General features: G+C 37.7%; 1 protein-coding gene across 1 annotated transcript in view; it reads right to left on the bottom strand.

The window, feature by feature from the left end:
* ATF7IP2 (activating transcription factor 7 interacting protein 2) overlaps nucleotides 1-19,837 on the bottom strand; it is a 70,634-nt gene extending 50,797 nt beyond the window's left edge. The window contains exons 1-4 of the mRNA XM_036070561.2: nucleotides 19,755-19,837; nucleotides 5,274-6,130; nucleotides 4,111-4,235; nucleotides 42-176 (exon numbers count right to left, since the gene is read on the bottom strand). Coding sequence (XP_035926454.1) covers nucleotides 42-176; nucleotides 4,111-4,235; nucleotides 5,274-6,120 — 1,107 coding nt within the window. The 5' untranslated portion in view covers nucleotides 6,121-6,130; nucleotides 19,755-19,837. The remainder of the gene's footprint in view (nucleotides 1-41; nucleotides 177-4,110; nucleotides 4,236-5,273; nucleotides 6,131-19,754) is intronic.
* Nucleotides 19,838-26,160: the final 6,323 nt, after the last annotated feature.

Consider the following 26,160-nt stretch of genomic DNA (forward strand, 5'->3'; position numbering starts at 1 on the left):
AATTCTACTTCAAATGAAATCAAATGAAATCAGAAACTTACGAAGAGTTCATCAGCTATTGCTTCATGTTTATTCCTGCACTGTGTCTTCCCAATGCGTTCGGTCAATTCTTCCAGCTTATTATCAAATAGTTTGTAATTTATACTATAGATCTCCTGTCGAATCAAATGTTTGACCTAGAATTTTAAAATAAAAACCAGAACACCCCATGTTTCAAATTTAAAAGCAATTTTATTTTCTACTCCTTAAAAATAGCTTTGTTCTTTTCTGGATTTATTGTAACTGATAAAATATACATTTTTCACATTTTTATGTTTATATTACCAGAAGTTTGAATATCAAATTTAGCGAAACACACCCAGGATCTAATATTACCAGAAGTTTGAATATCAAATTTAGCAAAACACACCCAGTATCTAAATATATGGATATGTTAGAACATAAATTTATTCTCCCAGTGCTAATTTTTGTTTCCTACAGTTTCAGCTGAATTCCATAATACATATTAAAGGAAAGGTAAAAGCCTATATTGCATTTATATTTTTTAATGAGCATAACTGAAACCAAGTATTCCACAAAAAGGAACTCCACTTATCTGAAAGCCAGAGCCCAGTGAAAATGGTTGGTTGGTCTATAGTGGATATGAAGCAAATTATGAAAGTCCAAGCCTTGACCCAGCCATTAACAAAGCTATATGACCTTTGGGAAGTCACAACACCTCTCAGCTTCATCTTCCTTGCCCACATATGGGTAGGTAATACAGTGTTGAACGTGTGATGCTAATAGGATTTTTATAAGGGTATAAAAGATAAATATATGAAAGAGCTCCAGAAAATAGAAAACAGTGAATTGATATAAAGGAAATAAATATGCAAGATAATCGACTTTACTTGCATAGGTTTTTTAGGGGGTGACTTTCTATTGTTAAAATGGAGAGAAGTCAGGACTAATTAGGTAGTGACTAATGCTATTTGGCATCATGCACGCTATTCTAACAGTAGCTATCACATGAAACATTAATGCATTTCATTATCTGGCTGTTTTTTAGAAAACAGACGGGCCTATTCTCAGGGAGCATAATTAATCTCAATGCCCACTGATATGAATAGCTCTGCTCAGCCATATATTCAGAAATATCCACTGTAATTTTCTGCTGAATTTGTATCCTCCTGTAAGCTGCTTTCGTAACAGAGTAGGTAGTGTTTCTTAATAACAAAACCTGTCATGATACGCCCAAGGTATTTATTAGTAATATTTGTATCTTTCCCCTAAATTCTTGCTTCTTGGTGTTTGAAATTGGAACACAAAGCTTCTATGTTAAACTCTTTTATACTGATATCACTGGGATGATTAGGGTTATTCAACAATTTTGATTATTCCCAAGGTTTTTCCTTCTCATTTCCAATTGTTCTTGCTCTTCAACATCATCTACTTGATTTTTTTTCTGTAATGCTTAACATTTCTTCAGTGATTTCTTAACATTAGACATGATTATCATTTTTACTGTCAAACTTTTAAGTATTTGATTCAACTAGTAAGTGCTCAAAATAACATACTATTTTTACTAACAGGTGAAAACCACCCATATGTGGTTTTTATGGATTACTACAGCCTTGCCAGTTCAGCGGCTGGGTCAACATGTAAAGCTCAAACTCAGATGAATCTTGGAGAAACTTTCTAAATGTTCTGAATGTGGAAATACTGTTTTGCTAACAAGCGGAGATCACACGGTGTTTGTGAAACTTCCCTGGTAACACACGGGATATTTGTTTTTTTTTAAAAGATTTATTTATTTGACAGAGATAGCGAGAGATGGAACACAAGCAGGCGGAGTGGGAGAGGGAGAAGCAGGCTTCCTGCAGCGCAGGGAGCCCGATGTGGGGCTCGATCCCAGGACCCTGGGATCATGACCTGAGCCGAAGGCAGACGCTTAACGGCTGAGCCACCCAGGCGCCCCCGGGATATTTGTTAAAATCACAGATTCCTAGGCCCTAGCCTGGATTCACCAAAGAGAATTTCCTGGAAAAAGGCCTGGAAAGCTGTCTAATCAACAGGCACCTCCAGTAATTCTTATTAGGTAAGTTTGAGAAAAGAGTAGCCTAAAACAACAGTCTTCAGCTATGAGGGAGCTCAATAAACCACAATTTAAACAAGTAAGTACTCTTGGTGATTCAGATGGAGGCAGACTCTTAAAACTTGGTTATTTAAAAGGACTAAATGCCCATCCACAGATTGTTACTCTTGGTTAGATTGGACATTTCTCATTTAGTGGCGATGTTACTCATAAAAAAGGAAGACCCAATAACCTCCACCAAATACCTCATAAATGTCTTCTGCTGATGGTAATGTGTCCCAAATTATGTTATCTGATGGAAATCCTAGGTACAATTTGCAGATGGCAGCAAAAGTAGCCTAAAGATTGGAGAAAGACTAGCAATTATATATTTTCAATCTGCCTCAACTTTCTAAGATGGTGGGTAGAGTGAATAACTTGGACTTTAGAAGAAAAACTCCTCCACTTCAGTAATTTAATTGGAATCAGCAAGGCCAAGATCCTTATAAAAACCTCAAAAAAGAAGAGTCAACAGCTCTGAGACTCTCTCAGGGAAGAATAATGTCAGAATGCTAGCCCTATTCCACTGGGATTCAAACTAAAAAAAAACCCCAAATAGATGTGGTTTAGAGAGTTAACTGTTTGCACAGGAATTAAAATATCAAATGATGGAAAGCTAGCTATTTGGAGACAGGTAAAAAGATAGTAATTAGCTAAAACCCAAGATGTCTCTGAAGAATGTGCAAGAAACTTCAGGGAGGAGGGTGGTGGTGGTTGAGAAAACAAAATAAACTGCATTCCTCAAACCTCGTTGGGAAGGACCATTTTCTGTGTCAACTCAGACCAAGTATTTTGTGAGACACATAATAGTAATGAATGAAAACTGATTTTTCCATGCCAGCGACACCAAAATATTCAAAGATTAAATTTTTTCTTCATATGTTCCTATCAGAACTTATTTCTAAATTCAGCTACTAATCAATGGGAATAAGACTGGAATCCCAAACTTTTTTCTTAAGCTAGATCTATGCTCACCATAATTCTGCCACCTCTTTCCTGCAAATAACAGAATATTTACATATTTTTTTATTAGTGTTTCCTTTGGTCTTCCTGGAAGAAAAGACAAAGTAGAAAGGGAAAAACTGCTACTCACCTTTCATGCTGGTTCTGCATGAATCTTTCAAAAAGGTTTCCATTTATTTATTATGTGAATACATATTCATATAATATGTAACTATATAATTATAATGGTCTGTTTTAGAAAACAGTAGTGTTTTTGTTTCTGAAACAGCAGGATAGTTTGGCTTAAAACATTTTGGTCCATTATAGTTGACAGACATTAATCTACTACATAATGACTTTCAGTTGAATAATTCTAGTGGTAGTAAAATACCAAAACATGATGGTTAAAACAGGTCCTCATTACAGGACCTATTAAAATTGAAGTTCATTACACTTAAACTCAAGAGTTGATCAAACATGGGAAGCTGTAGTACAATGAAATAAAATGGGGCAAAATGAAAGCAAAATGTGCATTTGATGATGCTATAAAACAAAGTATCAGAAAATCCAACAAATCTGTGTAAACCTGGAAATTAGGGCAAGTAAACCCGAATGCAGCAGAACTTTATGATGGACTTCTGGGTTGTCTGAGTCTATGAAGTAGGGGTCAATTGTGATAAGGTATACAAATGGCTGTAGCTGCAGATCAGAGAACCCAAAGACCAGAACAAAAGACACTGAATTATTTAGCAAAGCTTAAGGTCACGCACTGTCTGACTTTCTAAGAGATTTAAATGTAATATTGACTAAAAAGTCCATTCTCTTTCTACTACAGCACTCTACCTACACATGATTCTCTAGGTTACTCTACATGTTTTGGTAATGTAAACAATTATCTTTCCCTAATATCTCCATCAGTTGATTCCATTTTCATATACAACTTTTGCACCAAGTGAAAGTCTTCTGTACTAAATCATCGTGGAGATCAATTAACTTTTACCATTTTTTACTCATCAGAAGTTTCTGAAGCAAATATATAAGCCCCAATATTTTACCTGTTCCAGCAATGCTGTTTGCTTTTCCAGAGCTACACAAATATTTTCATTAATTTGCTCTGAAGTTTTCATGCGCTTAACATTTTCTTTGTTTTCTGAAAACATCCTCTTCTTTTGATTATGGCCTTGGGGAAATGGAAAGATCAGGAAGTAAAAATATTCCTTCTAAGGAAGGAAACAAGGGAATTCTCTAATCCAGGGACTAAGGAAATAGAAAAACTAAAATGTGACCAAGGCAGCATTTTTTAGAAAATGTAATTGTCTAAAAAATTGTGATAAACTAACCTTAAAAAAATGATTATCTTAGGTTCTTAGGTAGGATTCTGGTCTCAGATACACTTTCCTTTCAACTTCATTTAATACCTATTTAATACCAACAAGAACTGAATAAATTATAGCATTTCAATCCTCTAGTTACTTCAGTGGTCTTACATTATTTTTATACAGTTACTTAGGCAGTCCTACATATTTTTAATAGGTGATCCTATTATTTTTAAATAATTTTAAATCCATCTTATTAAATGATCACTATGTAGCCTAGACAAGAACACAAATAAAATTTATCCTACAAAATGTTTTCCTTATATTTCATTAACTTACAAAAAAATCCTACTTCAAATGAAATTTATTTTTGCTATTTTAATAATTTTATAACTCTAGAATTTCATTGGTTAACTATTTGATGTTTCTCTGTCACTCCACGCATACACATACGTATGTTTATGTGTATATATACCTATTATCTATCAGCCAGGTCAATTCTATGGAAAGAAATGAGTTCACTAATGATTAAAAAAACTCTTTCAACTAGCCTTCTTATTAATCTAATAAATAAAACTTCAAAATAAGAAGAGATGTAGATGAAATAAACCAAACAACTGCCATAAGTCACCTTTTGATTTTTTTGTACTCTCAAGGGAAAGCGACTGATTCCTTCTTTGCCAGAATTTACTTCCCTTCAGATATGGAGGATACCATTTCCCCCTCCTCACCCTAAATGGTTGAGAAACAAGATACTCTGAAACGATTAATGTTATCATTTACTTTTTTCCTGGCTACAGACACTCTATGGTTTCTGTATCTGAGGCTAAAAAACATCCCCCAAAAGGAAAGTGACTATGACTATTTTAATTTCTCCAAAAGATGCATAAGTATACACTTACTGTTATTACTATCAGTGTCAAGTGCTGACAGCCGTGTTGAGTCTATACTTTCAAAATTTGAAATGCTGGAATGACAGGTTCTACAGGATTCTTCACTTTTCAAAATGTCAGTAGCACAGTTACTGGAAATGACTGAATTCACCAACTTAGGTATTTTATCAACAGGCAGAAAACGGGTATCTGAACTTAAAATTAAAATGTCACTTTGTCTTTTATCACATGACTCAGAATTGGAGTTTGTTTCTAAATAAGAAACTATCTTGTCGATTCTCTTATCATCCAAGGTGTTGTTTACTGTAGTTTTTGGCATTTGAACCATACCACTCAATACACTAGATGGACAACAAATGGATTTCACATTACAATCTTCTTCATGTCGTTCAAAATAGGATCTTGTTATATCTGTCTGACATTCAATATGGTTTTCAGAAGTGTTCTGTGAATCTTTTGCCTCTTGTGTAAAGAGTTTCCTGGAAGATTCTATTGTTTTGCTTGGCTTTTGGTAAGGGCACACAACTTGTTCTTCAATGTATTCCAATCTTGTTTCTGAATCAACAATTTCTAGTGGTTTCATTACATTCTGAGAAAACGCTTTACTTTTCTCTGAGCATACTGAATTTTTGTTAGAGTCCAATAAGGAAGCATCATTTTCAGAATGTCCTTTTTTGCTCTTTATGACACCAGTACTTGAATTCTGATTACCACTTGACACATTATTCCCAGTTGCTGTTTTCAGTGCTTCAGCATTCTTTGACTTATTCAGGATCTCTACTTGCTTCCGGCAACTTGCAGGCATTGTTTTTTTGGCTTTTAGTATCTTCCGCTTACTTCTATCTGGACTTGCCATCTTTTATACCCTAGAATTTAAAATACCATATTTAAATGCACTTCTCTAACAGACAGAAGCTTATTTATTTGTAATATTAACGTTCAGACTATTTCTAGAGATTTAGATAATTATTTTTCTTGAAAATTACATCCATTTTCATCTGTCACTGAAAATGTACAAGTAATTTTAATTTTTTTCTATAAATCTAAACTATAGAAATTCAAACTTTATATTGCCAGTAAGCCTCTACTTGATACTAAGCCTGTTAATTTTATCTGGCCACTTTTTGTCTCACCTCACTGCCATAACCACTGAAGTCTGGTTTCAATTATCCAAGCAGGCCATACCTTATATAATCTAAAGATTAAATTGCATTTTTTTCATAAAAACAAAACTCAATGTTTTGCAAAGAATTTTCCATTTTCTATACCTAGTGGCACCATCTTAAAGTTTTCCTAATGTTCAAATTTCCAAAATAAATGGTACTGCAGGAGTATTCCCAAAAGTTTGGAGTATAAAATGAGTGCTAAAGATACACAACATGATGCTACTTCAAACAAGAAAGCCAATTTAGCTTTTAATTATTTTTCATAATTTAATAAAAATCTACTATATAGCAGAGAAAAATATTTTAGTGTTTCTCTCCCATTATATCAAGTCTGATCTAAACTGTAGGTAGGTAGGTAAGTGGTTTAAAGGAAATAACTGTGAAGTTACAAGGCAATCAAAGGCATAATAAAAACAACAAAAAAAGAAAAAAATATATATGTACGGGCATCATAGGCCAGTTATCTAACAAAGTATAGAGAACTTACTAAACTGAAAAGACAGAATCTAGGACTTTTGAAGGCACAAATAACCCAGTCAAAGCTACCTGAATAATTTTTTCATTTATCACTATACCTTACTTGAAGCTTTCCTTTACTATATCCTTTTAATTTACCATATCATTTGATCAGGAACAGTTCCAGGATTTGTGAGACCTGAAGTTTGAGGTGAATATTTATTTAGAACAAGAAAAAAAAAATCACAACAAATTCAAATTTTAAAAACCTGTCTGTCATGTATAGGGGGGCCTGGGTGACTCAGCCGGTAAGCATTGACACTTGCTCTCAAGGTCATGTGTTCAAGCCCCGTGTTGGGCTCCACACTGGGCATGGAGCCTACTTAAAAAACAAACAAACAAAAACTCCAAAAAACAAAAACAGACCTGTCATGTATTTTAAAAAAAAATCACAAAATCCAAAAAAATAGCATACTTTCATTAATTAAGGGCCTGATTCAATATAAGGTTTTTCCCTATAGGACTACATATTTGATTGCCTCTTCATGAACACAATTTTTGCAGTATTTCCCATAGAGAGAATGAACAAACTAAATCTTTCTTCTAGCATGGCTGATTAATTTTTTCTTTTTAAGTATGCTCCATGCCCAGCAGTGTGGAGCTCAATGCAAGGCTTGAACTCATGATCCTGAGATCAAGACCTGAGCCCAGATCAAGAGTTGGATGTTCAACCAACTAAACCACCCAGGTGCCCCATTAGCATGGTTGATTAAATTTTAACTGATAATCAGGATGCATAAAACAATCAGCTTCATGTAAAGACATACTTTTTGTTGGTACTGCTATAGCTATGTGCCCTATAAACACAAAAATTCTTACTTTATTTTAAAGACAGAATTCCTATCAAAAAAGAAAAAAATGTAGTGAATTTTTAATTGAATATGCTATTATTTTTTTAACAAAAAGAGAAGTTCTTTTGACTAGAAATCCATGAGAACTAAATCCTCTACTTATGTTTTTAAACATCAGGTAATTGGAATATTTTTTCCTGACTACCTCTGGCTTCATAAATTTCAATTCGTGGCTTCTTCACTCATATATTGCAGGGGCCAGGCACTGTAGACCATCACAATCAGGCCAACAGGCAATAATTACCTACGTTCAAAAGTGACTATGAACCACAAATGTATCCTATTAAACCCACACTAAGTATATTCCCAATCACAAACTGCCTGAAGCTATTCTACTCCCAGGTGACACAAAGGTAAGGAGAAATCAAGATGAAGAGAAACAGTAGTCTTAAATGATTATAGTTGAAATATCTTATTTTATAAATCTTACAGAAACTACCAACCATGTGAATACACTGCTATGGTCCTTTCTCAGGGCCTTTAGAAAAGGCCCAAACTAGTGAAAAGTCCTGAAAACTTTGGGGTAAATATGCCTCTACATTTGATGCACACACGACATGTAATGTCCATTAATTATGAAGTATGACAATGTATGAAAATACTGAATATCTTTGAACCACCCACCATTCAGCCAAATACCACCAGTAACTTGTATCTATCCAAGGTTTCCCACACCATGCCTCTTCCCCCTCTTCCCCAGCCTAAGGTAATTTTGTATCCTAAATTTTGAGTTTATACTTCTATTACTTTTTAGGTTAGTTTCATTATAAATGTGATGTGTAAACAATACAGTTTAATTCTACTTACTTTCAAGCAAACTATATAGTTTTCTTTTTCTTTTTTTTAAAGATTTTTTTTTTTTAAATTTATTTGACAGAGAGAGAGATAGCGAGAGAGGGAACACAAGCAGGGGGAGTGGGAGAGGGAGAAGCAGGCTTCCAGCCGAGCAGAGAGCCTGATGTGGGGCTCGATCCCAGGGCCCTGAGATCATGACCCGAGCCGAAGGCAGGCGCGTAACGACTGAGCCACCCAGGCACCTCAGACTATAGTTTTCTAACACGTTTCTTCATGCATATCCCCAGACTCATCCATGAAATTGTGTGTATCAGTAATTCATACATTTTAATGGCATCATAATGATCCATTGGGTCAATATAACAAAACTTGTTTATCTAGTTCTCTGTGAAGGATATTTGAGTCATTTACAGTTTTCTTTTTCTTACTAACATTATTGCTACGACTACTGTTTCAAGGTGCATGTCTATAAATATTTTTTGAGTGGATTTGTTGGGTAGCAATAAGATATACAAATGTTCAAATTTTCAAGATAGTCAAATTATTTTCCAAAGCAGGTATACCAATATACACCCCTACAGGCAATGTATGAGTTACCACTATCCACATCCTCTCAAGCCTTTGGTATTGCCAGATTTAATTTTTACCAATCTACTTGGATATGGATATATATCTCACGGTCTTAATTTGCATTTCCCTAATTAGTAGCATCTTCCTATGTTTATTGGCTATACATATTTCCTTATCTGCAAAATTCCTGGTTATATCTTGCTTATTTTGTTTTTGACTGGTCTGTCTTTTCTCATTTATTTTTTAAGAGAACTTAATATATTATGAATAATAATCCTCTGTCAATCATTTGTTTTATGAGTTACAAGTATGTTCTCTCATTTGTGGTTTGTCTTTGGATCTTCCTAATTTTAATACACATTTCTTTTTTTTTTCTTTAATGGCTAAACTTTAATCTCTTTGAGAAATCCTTCCCCACCTCTAGGTAATATGTGAAACAGTGAGGCCTACTGGTGGTATAGAAGCCTTCTGATCTAAGTTATCTCAGGACACAGACATGCACCATGGTGTGCAATTATAAAAATACGTAATATAAAAGCAGACCTGAGTGAATATATAACAGGAATACTTGCTCAGAGAGAATTATTTTTTTTTAATTTTATTTTATTATGTTATGTTAGTCACCATACATTACATCATTATTTTTTGATGTAGTGTTCCATGATTCATCATTTGCGTATAACACCCAGCGCTCCATTCAATACGTGCCCTCCTTAATACCCATCACTGGGCTAACCCATACCCCCATCCCCCTCCCCTCTAAAACCCTCAGTTTGTTTCTCAGAGTCCATAGTCTCTCATGGTTCGTCTCCCCCTCCGATGTCCTCCCCTTCATTTTTCCCTTCCTAGTATCTTCTTCTTCTTTTTTTTTTTTTTACACATACAATGTATTATTTGTTTCAGAGGTACAGGTCTGTGATTCATCAGTCTTGCACAATTCATAGCACTCACCATAGCACATACCCTCCCCAATGTCCATCATCCAGCCATCCCATCCGTCCCACCCCCAACCACTCCAGCAACCCTCAGTTTGTTTCCTGAGATTAAGAATTCCTCATATCAGGGGCGCCTGGGTGGCTCAGTCATTAAGCGTCTGCCTTGGGCTCAGGTCGTGATCCCAGGGTTCTGGGATCGAGCCCCGCATCGGGCTCCCTGCTCGGCGGGAAGCCTGCTTCTCCCTCTGCCACTCCCCCTGCTTGTGTTCCCTCTCTCGCTTTGTCTCTCTCTTCAAATAAATAAATAAAATCTTAAAAAAAAAAAAAAAAGAATTCCTCATATCAGTGAGATCATAAGATACTTGTCTTTAGAGAGAATTATTTTTAAAGTTTATAAACATGAGAAAATTGGTCATAACAGTGTGCAACTTGTTAGCTTATAAAACTCAGGGCACTATGGAGAGGTATTTCACTTGGAAAACCTCTGCATCAGTATGCTTAGGGAAAAATAAGTAAAACTGCCAGTAAAAGGCTCAGGGAAGTTAAGTACTGGTAACTGCCTAAAAGATAAATGACAATTTACATACTGTAGAGAGGTTTAGTGAAATTTATTATTGGGAGAATAAAAATAAAAGACAGTCTAATTGGGGATCCCTGCCATCATCAGAACTTCTCTCTTCAACCAGCTCCCTTGCTGTCAAATAAGCAACATTTCACACAGATCTTTAAAATCATGGTACTATCCAGCAGCACAAGTTAGGAAAGAGAAGTCATCTATATTTTCTCAAGTTTTAAAGATCTGTCTTTTGTTATTTAAGTCCTAAATCCATCTAGAATTGATTTTAGAATATACTGAGAGGAAGGTATCTAATTTCATTTTGCCCTCAGGTGTATAATTAATTGTTGGAGAGTATCCTGTTAATTTTGAACTTTAAAAATGTTACCTTTCATTCATCTGATGATATAACTCCTGCTGAACGTCCCATCAATTTGTTTCAGATGTGTTTTGTAAAACTTATTGAAAATATTTTAGCCTAATGAATCTTTTAATAGAATTTAATCCATTTACATTTAATATTGCCACTAAAGCTTTAACTTACACTTGGTGTTATGCCTTCTGATTTTCATAGCGTTTTGCTGTTATATTTTACTTTCTATTGTTTGATATCTCCATATTATACTCAAACATGAAAATGTCCTTTTTATTTTATTTTTTTAAAAGATTTTATTTATTTATTTGACAGAGAGAGACACAGCGAGAGAGGGAACACAAGCAGGGGGAGTGGGAGAGGGAGAAGCAGGCTTCCCGCAGAGCAGGGAGCCAGATGTGGGGCTCGATCCCAGGACCCTGAGATCATGACCTGAGCCGAAGGCAGATGCTTAACGACTGAGCCACCCAGGCGCCCCTGTCCTTTTTATTTTATAAGGTCTACATATGCTTCATGATTCCATGGATTCTAGTATATTAAAAGTTTTCTAAAAGCATTTCAGCCAGTGTTTCAGTAACTATTCAAGTAAAGAGTAAAACAATATTATTTAAATATATATTATCTTAAACTATTCAAGGGGTGCCTGGCTAGTTCAGTTGGAAAAGCATGTGACTCGATCTCTGGGTCATGAGTTGGCGCCCCACATCGGGTGTAGAGATTACTTAAATAAACAAAACTTAAAAAGTATTCAAACTTTACATCCCAGATTTTTACCTTACTTTTATGTTATATATACTTTCAACAATAATTTTGGATATTTACATTCTGCTTCAAAGCCAAAATTGGCTATTATTAATAAATCTGCTATCAACATTCATGTGTAAGTTCCTGTGCAGACATGTTTTCATTTCTCTTGGTTATATGTCTATATGGAACTGCTGAATCATACTGTAACTCCATATTTAATCTTCTGAGGAAAAGACTATTTTCAAAACCATCTGGACCAATTTACATTCACAACAGTAGTGTATGAGGGATTTTGTTTTAGTATCTCTTCATCAACACTCATTATCTCTTTTCCAGTAGAGTCATCTTGGTGAGAGTAATGTGGTACCTCATTGTCATTTTGATTTGCATTTCCTTGATGGTTAATGATGCTGCTTATTGTTCCAGCACCATTTGAAAAGGCCATTCTTTCCTCCAATGAATTGTTATGGCATTCTTGTCAAGACCAATTAATTTAAATCTTAAGGTTTATTTAAGGATTCTCAGTTTTATCCCACTGATATATAGGTCTCAATTACTGTAGTTTTCTGTTAAGTTTTAAATTTAAGATATGAGTCCTCAACTTTGTTTTTGAGGATTGTTTGCACTATTCTGAGTTCCTTGAATACATGTATGAATTTCAGGATCAGATTAACAATTTCTGCAAAGAAGGCTACTGGACTTTGATAGGGATTGTGTTGAACCTAGATAGATCAATTTAGGGAGTATGGCAACCTCAATTTTATCAAGTACTCTGATCCATGAACATGATAGTCTTTCCATTTACTTAGGTATTTAATTTCATTCAAAGGTATATTGTAGTTTTTAGAGTTTTGCACTTCCTTTTGATACTGCTGTAAATGAAACTATTTTTCTTAATTTCATTTTTGGATTATTCATTCTAAGTACATGGAAATACAACAGAATACTGTATATTGATCTCGCCTGCAACACTGTTGACCTTGTTTTTATATCTAGTTTTAGCTCTAGTTTTTTCTACAAACAAGATCCTATCATATGTTGGTAGTTTTATTTCTTCTTTCCTGGTCTTGATGCTTTCTATTTCATTTTCTTGCCTAGTCCGACTAGAAACTACAGTACAATAACAGAAGTGGCAAAAGTTGACATCCTCCTCTTGTCTAACTTAGGGGGAAAATCTTCAGTCTTTAACCATTCTATATGGCATTAGCTGTGGATTTTTCTCAGATGCCCTTTATCAGGATAAGGAATTTCCTAACTATCTCTACTTTGTTGAATGCTTTATTGTAAAGGAGCATTGTATTTTGTTAGAAAATATCTTGGCATCTATTAACATCATCATATGGCTTTGTTTTCCATTATATTGATATGGTAGATTACATTCATATATTTTTGGATGTGAAACCAGCCTTGCATTCCTGGGATAAATAGCACTTGGTCATGGTGTATAATCCTTTCTCTGGGTTGCTAGATTGAATTTTTACTATTTTGCTGAGGATTCTTGCATCTATATTCATAAGAGATACTGTTCTGTAGTTTTCTTATGAGGTCTTTGTCTGATTTTGTTATCAGAAGAATACTGGCCTCCTGGCCTCACAGAATGATTAGGGAACTGTTCCTTCCTCTTCTATTTCTTAAAAAAATTTGAAAAAAATTGGTATTTTTATATGTTTTGTAGAATTCAACAATAAAGCCATCTGATACTGGCCTTTTCTGTGTTTTTTTTTTTTTTTTTAATTTTATTATGTTATGTTAGTCACCATACAATACATCATTGATTTTTGATGTGGTGATCCACGATCCATTGTTTTCGTATAACACCCAGTGCTCCATGCAGTACCTTTTCTGTGTTCTAATTCAGTCCCTGTACTTGTTATAGGCCTGTTCAGATTTTCTATTTCTTCTTGCGTCAGTTTTGTTCATTTGGGTCTCTTTAGGAATTTGTCTATTTCAACCATTTAATTGACTGGCATAGAAGTGAATTGTTCTATAGTATTCTCATCATTTTTTGTAACTTCTGGAAGTCGGTACTAATGCTCCCTCTTTCATTCCTGATTTCAGTTATTTGAGTCTCTTTCATATTCAGTCTAGGTAAAGATTTGTCATTTTGGTCTTTTTGAAAAATAACTTTTGGTTTCCTTGATTTTCTCTATTTTTTCTTTCTTAATTTTATTACTTTCTGCTGTAATCTTTATTATTTCCTTCATTCTTCTGACTTAGGTCTAGTTTGCTCTTCTTTTTGTATTAAGAGTAAGTCAGGTTATTGACTTGAGATCTTTATTTTTTTGCCTTTAGAAAAAAAAAAAGTCTCCACACCCATAATGGAGCCCAATGTGGGGCTTAAACTCACAACCCTGAGATCAATACCAGAGCTGAGACTGAGTTGGACACTCAATCGACTGATCATTTAGGTGCCCCGAGACGTTTTTTTTAAATATAGGTGTCCATCACTACAAATTTCCTTTAAAATATATATATATTTGAGAGAGAGAGAGAGAGAGCAAGAGAGTGAGTGAGCACAAGTGGGGGAGAGGGAGAAAGAGCATCTCAAGCAGACTCCCTGCTGAATGTGGAGCCTGATGTGGGGCCCCGATCTCATGATCCTGAGATCAAGACCTGAGCTGAAACCAAGAGTCGGACGTTCAACTGACTGAGCCACCCTGGCTCCCTGACTACAAGTTTTATTCGAAGAATTGCTTTGATTTCACTTCAAAGTTTTGGAATGTTATGTCATTTTCATTCATTTGAAAGTATTTTCTAATTTCCCTTGAGGAGTTCTTTGACCCATAGGTTATTTAGGAGTTGTTTGATTTCCATACAGTTGTGAATTTCTCAAATTTCTTCTTGGCACTGAATCCTAATTTCATTCCAGTGTAATCAGAGTGTACTTCATTGATTTCAATCCTTTTAAGTTTGCTGAGGTTTGTTTTATGGCTCTGTATGTCTATACTGGAGAATGTTCTAGGTACATGAGAATGTGTTTTCTGCTGTTATTTCAACTGTTTACAAGAGGTCTCTAAGGTCTACTTGGTTCGTAGTGTTATTCAAGTGCTATTGATCTCCTGCCTAGTTTCCTATTCATTATGAAAGTGCTGTATTGAAGTCACCAACCATTATTATTGAATTGTCTATTTCTCCCTTCAATTCTTGTCAATATTTGTTTTATGTATTTTGGTGCTGTTATTAGGTGTATATAATACATACATACACACATATGTATATATAATTGTTATAACCTCCTGAGGGACTAGTCCTTTTCTTATAAAACATCCCTCTTTACCTTCATATTTTCTACATCTGTTTACCTTTAGTTGTTTTTCTCTTTCAACAGAATTTCAAATTTATAAAGTTCTTCATTATATTCTCTAATTATATTTGTAACATTTGCAAGATCTGTAGTACTTTTCTTTTTTTAAAATGGATGGGGGTGGTGGAGCTCTGGTCAGCCTCAGTCTCCAGCTGTCTTACCTCCTGCACCAGCTTCTTAGCGCATCTGGGCAGATGTCAGGACAGTGAGTGAAGTATATTGACACCCACTGGCCCTGGAGGTTGGTTTTGCAGCAAGCCTGGCCCCAGTGGTCCAGCAGGCTGAAGTCACTCTGGCCCATGGCTGCCTGGCACAGGGACTATGTCAGCTGTTGTTTCTGCCACTGCTCCTTCTTTGTCCTGGTAGCCAGCCAGGCTTCACTGAGCCTGGTGTAATGCTCTTTTTATTCTGATTCTGATATTAGTGACAGTTCTTTTTTCTTCATCATTCTTACTAGAAATTTATCCATTTAATCAATATTTTCAAAGCACTGACTTGGCTTTTCTGACTTTCTATTGTACATAGTGTTCATCATTTCCTGTTGGCATTTTAATTTCATTTTCTTCAGGCTTGATTTGTTTTTTTTTTTTCTAGCTTGAGATGAAAACTCAGATTTTTAACTTTCAGTTCCTTTCCCCTTCTCACTTTGCATTTAAAGCTATAAAATTTTCCTCTGGTTCTGCTTTAGTTGAATTCTACACATTTTGATAAACCCTACCTCAATTTTAATACTTGGTTCAAAATATTTTCCAATCTCCATTACAATTCCTTCTATGATCTGTGGATTATTTAAAACACTGATTAATTTCCAGGCAATTGCGGATTCCCTATTTATATTTTTGTTGAAAGTTAGCTTAATTGCACTGTAATCAGAGAATATCCTCCAAAATGATTTCAATCTTTTATTTGTTGAGGCTAGCTTCACGGTCAATTTTTCCAAAATCTCCACGTATACTTGAGCAGAACATGTCTTCCAACACTGTTGGGTGTGTTGTTATTATACGTAAATGCCAACTAGTTCAGATTTTTTTAGTTGTGCTGTTCACAATCTTCCAGCTATTAAAAACACTGACTGTAGGTTTGTCTATTTTTTTTTTTTATTTAATCATTGTGCTTTTTTCTTTATATAGTTTGAAGCTTCACGTAGATACTGATTTGAGTTTCTCTATTCCTGGTGATGGACTGGTTTTCTTCATTATGAAATCTCTCATAATGCTTCTTGTTGAGACAGTATCTTAATACATGTAAGCACTAAATAAATGGCAAGTCTTGTTATATTTTTTAAAAATCCATTGAACCAAATCTTTACCTTCCCTTTACTAAAAAGTGAAACTTGAAAACCAACCAACCTGAGCTAGGTTATATAGCTTGTCCCAGGAAACACAGTTCGGAGCCAGCATTTAAACCCAGGATCTTAAGACACAAAGAAATCTTGTATCACAAGTACAAATCAGGTAAGGAATTATGAAGAGACAGGGTTATCTTCAGGGGTATATAATGGTCAACAAAATGACAAAACTTGATCAACTTGTGCCAGGTGACAATCTCATAATGAGCATGAACTAATCCTTACTGCTCTAAGTGTGGTCCATGGACCAGCTGCATCAGCCACCTTCTAAGTGCTAGTACAATTTTGCTTTTACTTTAAAAACTTTTACCAATGTAATACCATAAAATGAAACAGTATAAAGTGCTCATAATGAAATGAAGTAGTTGCCTGTCAGCACTCCTTAACGCCCAGTGACAGTCAATTTTAACTAACTTAACCATTTGTTTTTTTATATCTCAGTATTTTTAATACGTTCACATTAGTTATTTCTTGTTACAAATTCTAACCATTATCAAATTCCTATACTTACAGATGAGATTTAGCTCTTTTCTACACCCTATGCACCTTTTAATCACATTGGTAGCTAAATCAATACTTAAGTTGTTATAGGCAAGTATTTTCTACATAATCAGACTATCATGATTGTATTATCTTTCCTATATTTTGTTTTTTGTGAAGCTATTGAATTTTATCTACTGATTTCCTATAAACCTATCTTTCACTGTTTTCAAATTCATCAGAACTGTCATCTATCAATGTTTCCCCTTTTTCCCAACTCCTTCAAGGTCATGTTTAAAGATCACCTCTTCAAAAAAGCCTTCCCCCAAGAAAACAACTTCCTTATCTGAATATCCCATTACAAACATATATTTTTAGTCATGAGCTTTGAGAGCAGAGATGTGTCTTTACTTTTACATCCCCAGGAAGAGGAGTTTCATATAGCTTTATAAAATGCTGCTTAAATGTATACTCAACTTATAAAGATTAAGTTCTGGAAAGCCAACAAGGGTCATTCTTTCCTTAAAGTACCAAAACAGGCCTCAGGAACTTTTGCCATTATACACACTTGTGACACGGAGATACATTAATGGTACCGCATTTAGTAGATACATTTAGTGCATCTACACAATTAATGGTTAAATGTAGTAAGATCTGTCTATGAACATCCCTTATATCCTAAGAAATTTAATCAGGAGTTCAAAAATTCAAACTACATCTGTTATCTCCCCTACCCAAAAAGTCAGTTATTTCTCCCCAAATATTACCTGACTACAAACTTTCTGTCCTAATGAGATTGGTAAAGCTGAAGAGTGATGAGAAGTTAGGTACCTGGGTCTATAGTAATGCATTTTAAAGGTATCTGTCAAGGTTTAAGACTCAGAGAACAGGGGCGCCTGGGTGGCTCAGTCAGTTAAGCGTCTGACTTTGGCTCAGGTCATGATCTCAGGGTCATGGGATCAAGTGCTAGGTGGGGAGTCTGCTTGTCCCTCCCCCTCTTTCCCTCCTCCTCCCCCTGCTCGTGCTCTCTCTCTCTGATAAATAAAATCTTAAAAAAAAAAAAATGGCTCAGAGAACGGAGTATTTAAATGATGCAAGTATATGAGACGAAATAAGATATAGTCCTTTTTTATATTTAATATAATCTCACTCAATGAGAACACTTGTGCATTCAAAGTTATAAAGTTTATTTTTATTTGTAACAACTACCCAATATATTACTTAAAATTTGATTACATGAAATGAAATACATCTGTAAACACCCACTAAAATAGAATTACAGGATATGCACAAAGATGTGAGGGTCACACCGTATTTTCACACCAGAATTCAAGATATTAAGTAGCAAGGAAATATAGTGGACTGAAAGCTGAGGTGATGTACAAGAGTCAATAAGGAAAACTGCAGAAAATTCAAGATGTACCTAGACACACCAGTTCTTAAAAGACGTAAATCATTTCCAATACGACACTGTTCATGCATTTCTGTTGAGGCAGAAGTCAATCTTAGGATGTGGTCTGTACAAATCTGCAGATAAGACTGAGAGTTAAGTAGATTAATTCGATTAGGGTCAGACTCAACATCTCTAAAAACCGAACTGAAGGATAAACTACGAAGGCATACTTCACAAAAGCTGAACTCGATGTAATTAAACCTTGATTCAGAGGCTTCATTTTTGCATTTTCAATAGCTCTCCTGTGACATAAGTTATCTTGGTCTTGACTGTTCTTCACCGTGTTTTTGCAAACACCTATGTCGCGGATCGTTTCCTGGCTACAAATAAACACAGGACAATATCCTCATGGGAAGAGTATGAAATCCCAGGCTGGAGTAACCGAAGTCCGTTTAAAGTGGACAGGACACAAAGTGGTCCAACGTTTTCCTTCTAAAGGGCTACTGAGCACACTTCTTCTAGATCTTGACCACACATAAGTCTTTAGGGCAGTGAAAGCTAGCTCGTCCTGGATCCCACAACAGATGCCGGCTCGCCACGTCAGCAGCTTCATCTTCAGGCCCCGTATCAGGCAGAGCAGAAGAAGTCAAGTTTTCCAAGAACAGTCGGACTGGAGTCAGAGACACAAAAGCAAACTAAATGCTTCCTCTGTCTACCCAACACATCCTCCAACTTTGCCAAAATGGGAGGGAAAGCCGGTCAGGTAGGGGCCGGAAGGAGAAAATGGTCTCTGATAAGTAGATATGCACTGTTTTCAAGCTTGTGCGCCAGCGGAAAAGCCATCTCCAGGACGACTGGGCTACAGCTCCCCAGCGCGGCTCAGCGCAACAGGTGTCCGGCACACGTGCGCGCGCCGGCCCCCCAGACCTGGGCCGAGAGATTTCAGGGGGCCCCTCTGTCCCCGGGCCCCCCGCGCCACATTTCTCGACGACAGCCTCCCCGCCCCTGGGGAGCCTCGGTGCGGCCCCGCCGGTCCCCGGCTTCTTCAGCCAGCCAGCCAGCGCCGCGCGGGACCGCGGTGCCCCGGCGCCGCTAAAAGTAGTCCGGCCGGGCCCCGATCCCGTAGTTACTCGGAAGGACAAAACCCTGAGGCCGCCGCCGTGTCCCTCCGCAGCCGCGACCCCCACGCCGGGCGCACGCCGCCGCCGCCGCTCCCCGCACCGCCCCCTCGGGAGGCGCCGCGGACGCGTGCTCTCGCCCGTCGCGGGTGTCCTCCCGGCCGGAGCCCCGGGGCCACTCTGCGGGCGCCTCCCGGTCGGCCCCGTCACCGCGACCGCCCTGCTCGCGCGGCGTCCCCGGGCTTCGGCGCCGGCCCTCAGACAGACGCGCGGCGCCGCGCAACCGCCGACTCGGCCAACCGCCGCTCGCGCGGGGCTCTCGCCCGGCCCCAACGTACCTCCGGCGGCGCCACACCGGCCGCTTCTCTCAACAGAAGCTCAACGAACAGCAACCGCCGCGCACAATAAGGCTCCCGCGAGGACCTGTGGAGGTAAGTCTGCCCGCGCCCGCCCCCCCCGGACTGCCGGCCAATGGCAGCGCGAACATGCGGCGGCCCAGCCAATCAGGGGCGCCCTGCTGTAGTGGGCCGGGCGGGGGAGGGGATAAGCGGCCGGGAAGTGGAAGTCGGCTGCGGGGTGCCGAGAGCTCGCTCGCCGCACCGCTGCTTCTCTGTCGGGGTGTCGTCCGCGCCGCGCGCTGGGCCGTTGCTCTGAGTGACTCGCGCGACGCGGTGGAAAGTTTTCCGAAAGTCGTGACCAGGGAAACTTTGTTTACAAAATCGACTTGAATTTTCAGAATATTGCCTTTATAAAAACTCATTCACCTGAATTACGGAGTTTTGGGACGACTCCTAAATTTTGCGACACGGGCGAGTGGGCCGAGCCCAGTTGTGTTTTCTTGAGTCTTTTGAATTGTCCTGGGATCCTGCCACCTTAGGCTGCGTCAGATTTCGTGAGGCACATAATGGCCCTTCATGTGATTGCTGTGTGTTCAGTCAGTTCTGAGTGCCCTCTCTGTGCTCACGGCAGGGAACGAACTTAACCGTCATTTGTGTGATAAAGCTCTTCTAGTCGCGGAGGGGAGAGCTACCGGTCTTCTAATAGCTACTGGCTGCAAGAGAAACGAGACAAGGCCAGACGTTCCAGAAAGCTGGGTCATGAACACAATAACGTACCCAATGGGGGGCGCCTGGGTGGTTCAGTTGGTTAGGCGACTGCCTTCAGCTCTGGTCATGATCCTGGAGTCCCGGGATCGAGTCCCGCATCGGGCTCCCTGCTCAGCGGGGAGCCTGCTTCTCCCTCTGACCCTCCCCCTCTCATGTACTCAGACTCTCTCTCTCTCATTCTCGCTCTCTCAAATAAATAAATAAATCTTAAAAAAAAAAAAAAACGTACCCAGGGGGTTCCCAAAATCTGGTCCAGGGATTTTTTTTTGGGGGGGGGGTCTGCAAAGTCAATACTATTTTTATAATAGACATTATTTGCCTTTTTCATTCTGTTGGTCTCAGGTGTGTCCAGCGGAATTTTCCAGAAACTTCTGGAAAAGTGTCATTGTGATATTGCAACATGTCAAACGCAGAAACAGGCGAATCCAACGGTCTGAAGTCAAACACTAAGGAAATTGGCAAAAAATGTAAAACAATGCCAATCTTTGCACAAGTTTTTTTGTTTCAGAAAATAATTTTTAGGGCGCCTGGGTGGCTCAGTTGGTTAAGCGACTGCCTTCGGCTCAGGTCATGATCCTAGAGTCCCGGGATCGAGTCCCGCATCGGACTGCCTGCTCAGCAGGGTGTCTGCTTCTCCCTCTGATCCTCCCCCCTCTCATGTTCTCTCTCTCTCTCTCTCTCATTCTGTCTCAAATAAATAAATAAAATCTTTAAAAAAAAAAAAAAAAAAGAAAATAATTTTTAATATGGTTGAAGGGTGTACATAGGGTTGCTGAGAGAAAGCGAGGGTGTAGGAGGCAAGTGATTTGGAGTCAGATAAGAATTTGGACTTAATTCCAGTGAGTAGACTTCAGAAATGTCATTTAGGGTAATAGTGTATCTTGCCTGCTTTTTTTTTTTTTTTTTAAAGTAAGCTCTATGCCCAACATGGGACTTGAACTCACGACCCTGAGATCAAGAGTTGCATGCTCTGCGGGCTGAGTCCACTGAGCTTGGGACTTATAAAAAACTATGACACAACAATTGCGTGTTGTTTTAAGCTGCTAACTTTGTAGTAATTGGTTATGGAAAAAGTAGAAAATGAATACTAGCATTCTTTCTCATACCCCTCTCAGCAATCCCAGAGGCAGGGCTGGAATCCTGGGAGCTACGTTTCCCAGATGCCCTATGGCCAGTGTTCTGGATTCATTGACATTTTGCCAAGTAGGATGCACTTCCTGAGATTGAAAGTAGAAGAAAGACATAAATTATTGTTCTGTGTATTTTGTTTGGGCTTTGGCTCTCTTCCCTGCCAGTCCCTGCCCCAGTGATATAAGGCAGCTGTGACAATCAACAGTGTTTTTTCTGAACTTTTCTGACAGCAGCAGCAACTTCCCTACTTTTTGGACCGCAGAAGCCGTGGCACAAACGAAAACCATTGTGACAGTAGCTCCTCCAGCCCTTCCAAAGGCTTCCCCGCCCCCCTGCAAAGGCTTTTAAGCACCTAGTTCTCTGTACCAAATAACATTATGCTTGAAATATCTGCAGTGGTTTCTCTTTTCACGATTGTACCCTAACCGATACCTCAGTTTCCTTATCTGTAAAGTGGAAATTACCAATAACACAACATAGTAAAAAGTAACCTCTTAGAAAAAGAAAAAAAAAGTAACCTCTTAGAATTATGGCATGGATTAAATTACATGGATTAAATCCATGTAAAGTGTTTAATAAAGCGTTTAACACACAGTAGATGCTCAATAAATGTTTATTACTATTTTTTGTAAAGGGCTATTCATATGATTACCAAATGGGCACTACCAAAAACCAGTTTATTCTGCCTTTTTCCTAACCTATCATCAACATTCCTCCCTTAAAAACGTATACACACTGGGGCTCCTAGCTGTTTCAATTGGTGGAGCGTGCAACTCTTGGTTTCTGGGTTGTGGGTTTGAGCCCCACGTTGGGTGTAGAGCCTACTTAATTAAAAAAAAAAAAAGATTAAAAAAAGACATGCACGTTGTCACTACTTTGTCTATTGGGGAGTTTGAGCAGCCACAAAGTACAACATAAGAAGCCAAGATTATAGGGGCGTCTGGTTGGCTCAGTTGGTTAAATGTCTGACTGGTGATTTCAGCTCAGGTCATGATCTCAGGGTCATGAGATCAAGCCCTACGTCAGGGTCCACACTCAGTGGGGAGTCTGCTTGAGATTCTCTTCTCCCTCTGCCCGCCCCCACTCTTGCATGCTCTTGCTCTGTCACTCTCTCTCTAAAATAAATAAGTAAATCTTTTAAAAAAAGAAGTCAGAATTATATATAGTTCTCAGCACTGTCAACTGTGAAAAACATCTCTGGAGTTAGACAATTTCTTATTATCTTGAAGATTTTTTTTTTAGTATGATTATTGTGATGGTTAAATTTCATGTGTCAACTTGGCAAGGCTGTGTGCCCAGTTGTTTGGTCAAATACTATTCTAGATGTTGCTATGAATATATTGTTAGATTTAATGACAGCTACAAATCAATTGACTTTAGGTAAAGTCAACGTGTAAAGATGAAATTTGTGTTAACATACAGGGGGAGGGTAGGAGCTGTATAAAAGCAAGGTTCCTTTTTTTTTTTAAAAAATATTTTATTTATTTGAGAGAGAGAAGAGAGAGAGTGAGCACGAGCAGGGGGAGAAACAGACTCCCCGCTGAGCAGAGAGCCCAATGCAGGACTCGATCCCAGCACCAGGAGATCATGACCTGAGCTGAAGGCAGATGCCCAACTGACTGAGCCACCCAGGTGCCCCAAGAGCAAGGTTTCTGTATGCTATTGAAGTTAAGGTGATATTAGTACAAAATAGATTGTAATAGGTTTAAGAGTCTAATTATAATCCCCCCCAGGGTAACCAGTAAGAAAATAACTTTTAACATTTTCAGAGAAAAGGAAATGAGAAAGGAATAAAAATGGCACACCATAAAAAAATCATGTAAACACAGAAGAAGGAAACAGATATTGAAGAACAACAAGAAAAAAAAGAAAAAATAGCAAATTGAAAAGAGAAAAAAATAGCAAATTGAGAGCAATAAGATTTTCCTTGTCAGTAACTACTTTAAATGTAAATGGATTAAACTCTCTTTAAAAGTAGAGACAGATTGGGGTGCCTGGGTGGCTTAGTCAGTCTAGTGTCCAACTCTTGGTTTCAGCTCAGGTCATGATCACAAGGTCATGGGATTGAGCCCCAAGTTGGGCTCCGTGCTCAGCAGGAAGTCTGCTTGGGACTCTCTCCCTTTTCCTCTCCCTTTGCCCCTCCCCGCTTTTTCTCTAAATAAATAAATAAAATCTTAAAAAAAAAAAAGCAGAGCTAGTTTGACAGACTAGATTAAAAAACAGCAACCATGATCCCACTATATGCTATCTAAGAGACTCACCTGAGATCTAAAGACACAGGTAGATTGAAAATAGAAAGATAAAAATAGATATTCCAGGCAAACAGCAACCAAAAAAGAAGTGGTATGGCTATAATAATATCAGACAAAATAGATTGGTAGTCAAAAACTGTTGCAAGAGACAGAGAAGGACATTATCTATTGATAAAAAGGTCAATCCATCAGAAGATAGAACACTCATAAACATACACCTCACAACAGAGCTAAAAAATATACGAAGCAAAAATGGGCAGTACAGAAGGGAGAAATAGACAATTCTGCAACAATCATTGGTGACTTTAATATACCACTTTCAACAATGAATAGAACAACTGAAAGAAGGTCAGTAAGGAAACAGAGGGCTTGAGCAACAGTATAAACCAGCCAGACCTAATCCAGACCTATGAAGGATATCCCATTCCAAAACAGCAAAATAAACATTCTCAAGTGCACGTGGAACAGTTCTCCAGAACAGACCAGATTTTAGGCCACAATACAAGCCTCAAAAACATTTGAAAAGATTGAAATCACAGAAGTATCTCCTCTGGCCACAGTGAAATAAAACTAGAAATCCGTAACAGAAGGAAAACCAGAAAAACGCACATGTATGTGGAACTTAACCAACGTGTTCTTAAACAACCAGTGGGCCAAAGAAGAAATCATAAAGGAAATAAAAAAATATTTTGAGATGAGTAAAAATGAAAACACAATATACCAAAACTTATGGGATGCAGCAAAAACAGGGCTCTGAGAAAAATCTAGAGATCTAAATGCCTACATGAAAAGAGAAGAAAGATCTCAAATAAATAACCAAACTTTACACCTTAAGGAACTAGAGGAGGTTCCTAAACTAAAACCAAAAGGCAGCAGAAGGAAGGAAATAATAACAATTGGAGCAGAAATCGATGAAATAGAGAATGGAAAATAGAATTAATGCAAGGGTATTAGGACTATAGAATTGTCCTACTCTTACGCTTTCCTACTGACTTCACAGACAACAAAGCATACATATTTCGAGTCTAATCTTGATAAAGGATGATCCATTTAGCAACTAAAATGGAACTAGCTTAGATATGTTTAGGATGCATTCAGCCTGCCAATTCTGAAATTACTCCATTCCTGTCAAAGTTCTTGTTTTTTGGGGATTCACCACATATGGCTATCAAAGTTGGGGAGAGTGATGGGATTAAAAGGTGCCCACAGATAGTGTTACAGAATGTAAGGTGTCTTTGATGACAAAGTTTATGGAAACATCCACAGGGTGATAACTATGCAAACAGGCAAGGATACCAAGTGTTGGTTCCTTGGACTTCCTCAGTGGTTGTATGGCTATTGATGATAAGGCCCCACTAGAATGAGGATTCTGCCAGGCTTTTCTTTTCCCCTCTCCTGATCTGGGAGAATCTTTATACCTTTATGGCCCTCCCTAGAAAGAAGACTTATATGTTTGCCTGTTTACCATTCGCTTCTCCTGTCTCTGATCTCCAGTGTGTTTCATGAGAAATCTATACAGCAAACCCCACAACATTTATGTTATTTTATGCTTGTCAGTTGGTAACTAGCACAAACCAACTCAGCACATTCCTGACCATTTACTTAATGGGATCAAAGGTTAATCTCCAAGGTGCTTATATCACAAGTAGGCTTCAGAACTGAAACCCATTTCTGCACAGATGATTGTAAGTGTTGTACTAAAGTGAGACTTTGCTTTAATATTTGTTTCTATTGTATGAGTTCAAGTTTGATTCATTTACAATTTTTTTTTACTTTTAAAATCAACTTTATGGATATAAAAATAGCATAAAATGAAACACATACATTTTAAGTTACAGTGAGTTCTGAGAAATGTAACCACCACCACAGTCAAGAATACTCTCCTCCCCAGAATTCCCTTGTACCCTTTGCAGTCACACCCAAACTCTGATTTGCTTTCAATAAAAATTTATTAGTTGCTCCTATTCTAGAACTTCATATAAATGGAATTACACGGTATATAGTCTTTTATATCTTTCAGCATAATGTTTTTGAGATTCATCCATGTTGCTGTGTATTTAATAGTTTTTTTCTCTTTTAATGGGGAATAGCATTTATTGTATGGAAGAACTGCACGTTGTTTATCCATTTACCTGCTGATGGGCATTTGGGTTGTTTCCAGTTTTATCTGTTATGAATAAAGTTGCTCTGAACATTTGTGTACAAGTCTTTCAGGGAATATGTTTTTTTTCCTACCTGGGAGTGGAACTGCTAGG

Source organism: Halichoerus grypus, chromosome 6 (genome assembly GCF_964656455.1).
Source record: "Halichoerus grypus chromosome 6, mHalGry1.hap1.1, whole genome shotgun sequence".
In the NCBI taxonomy this organism is placed as follows: Eukaryota; Metazoa; Chordata; class Mammalia; order Carnivora; family Phocidae; genus Halichoerus; species Halichoerus grypus.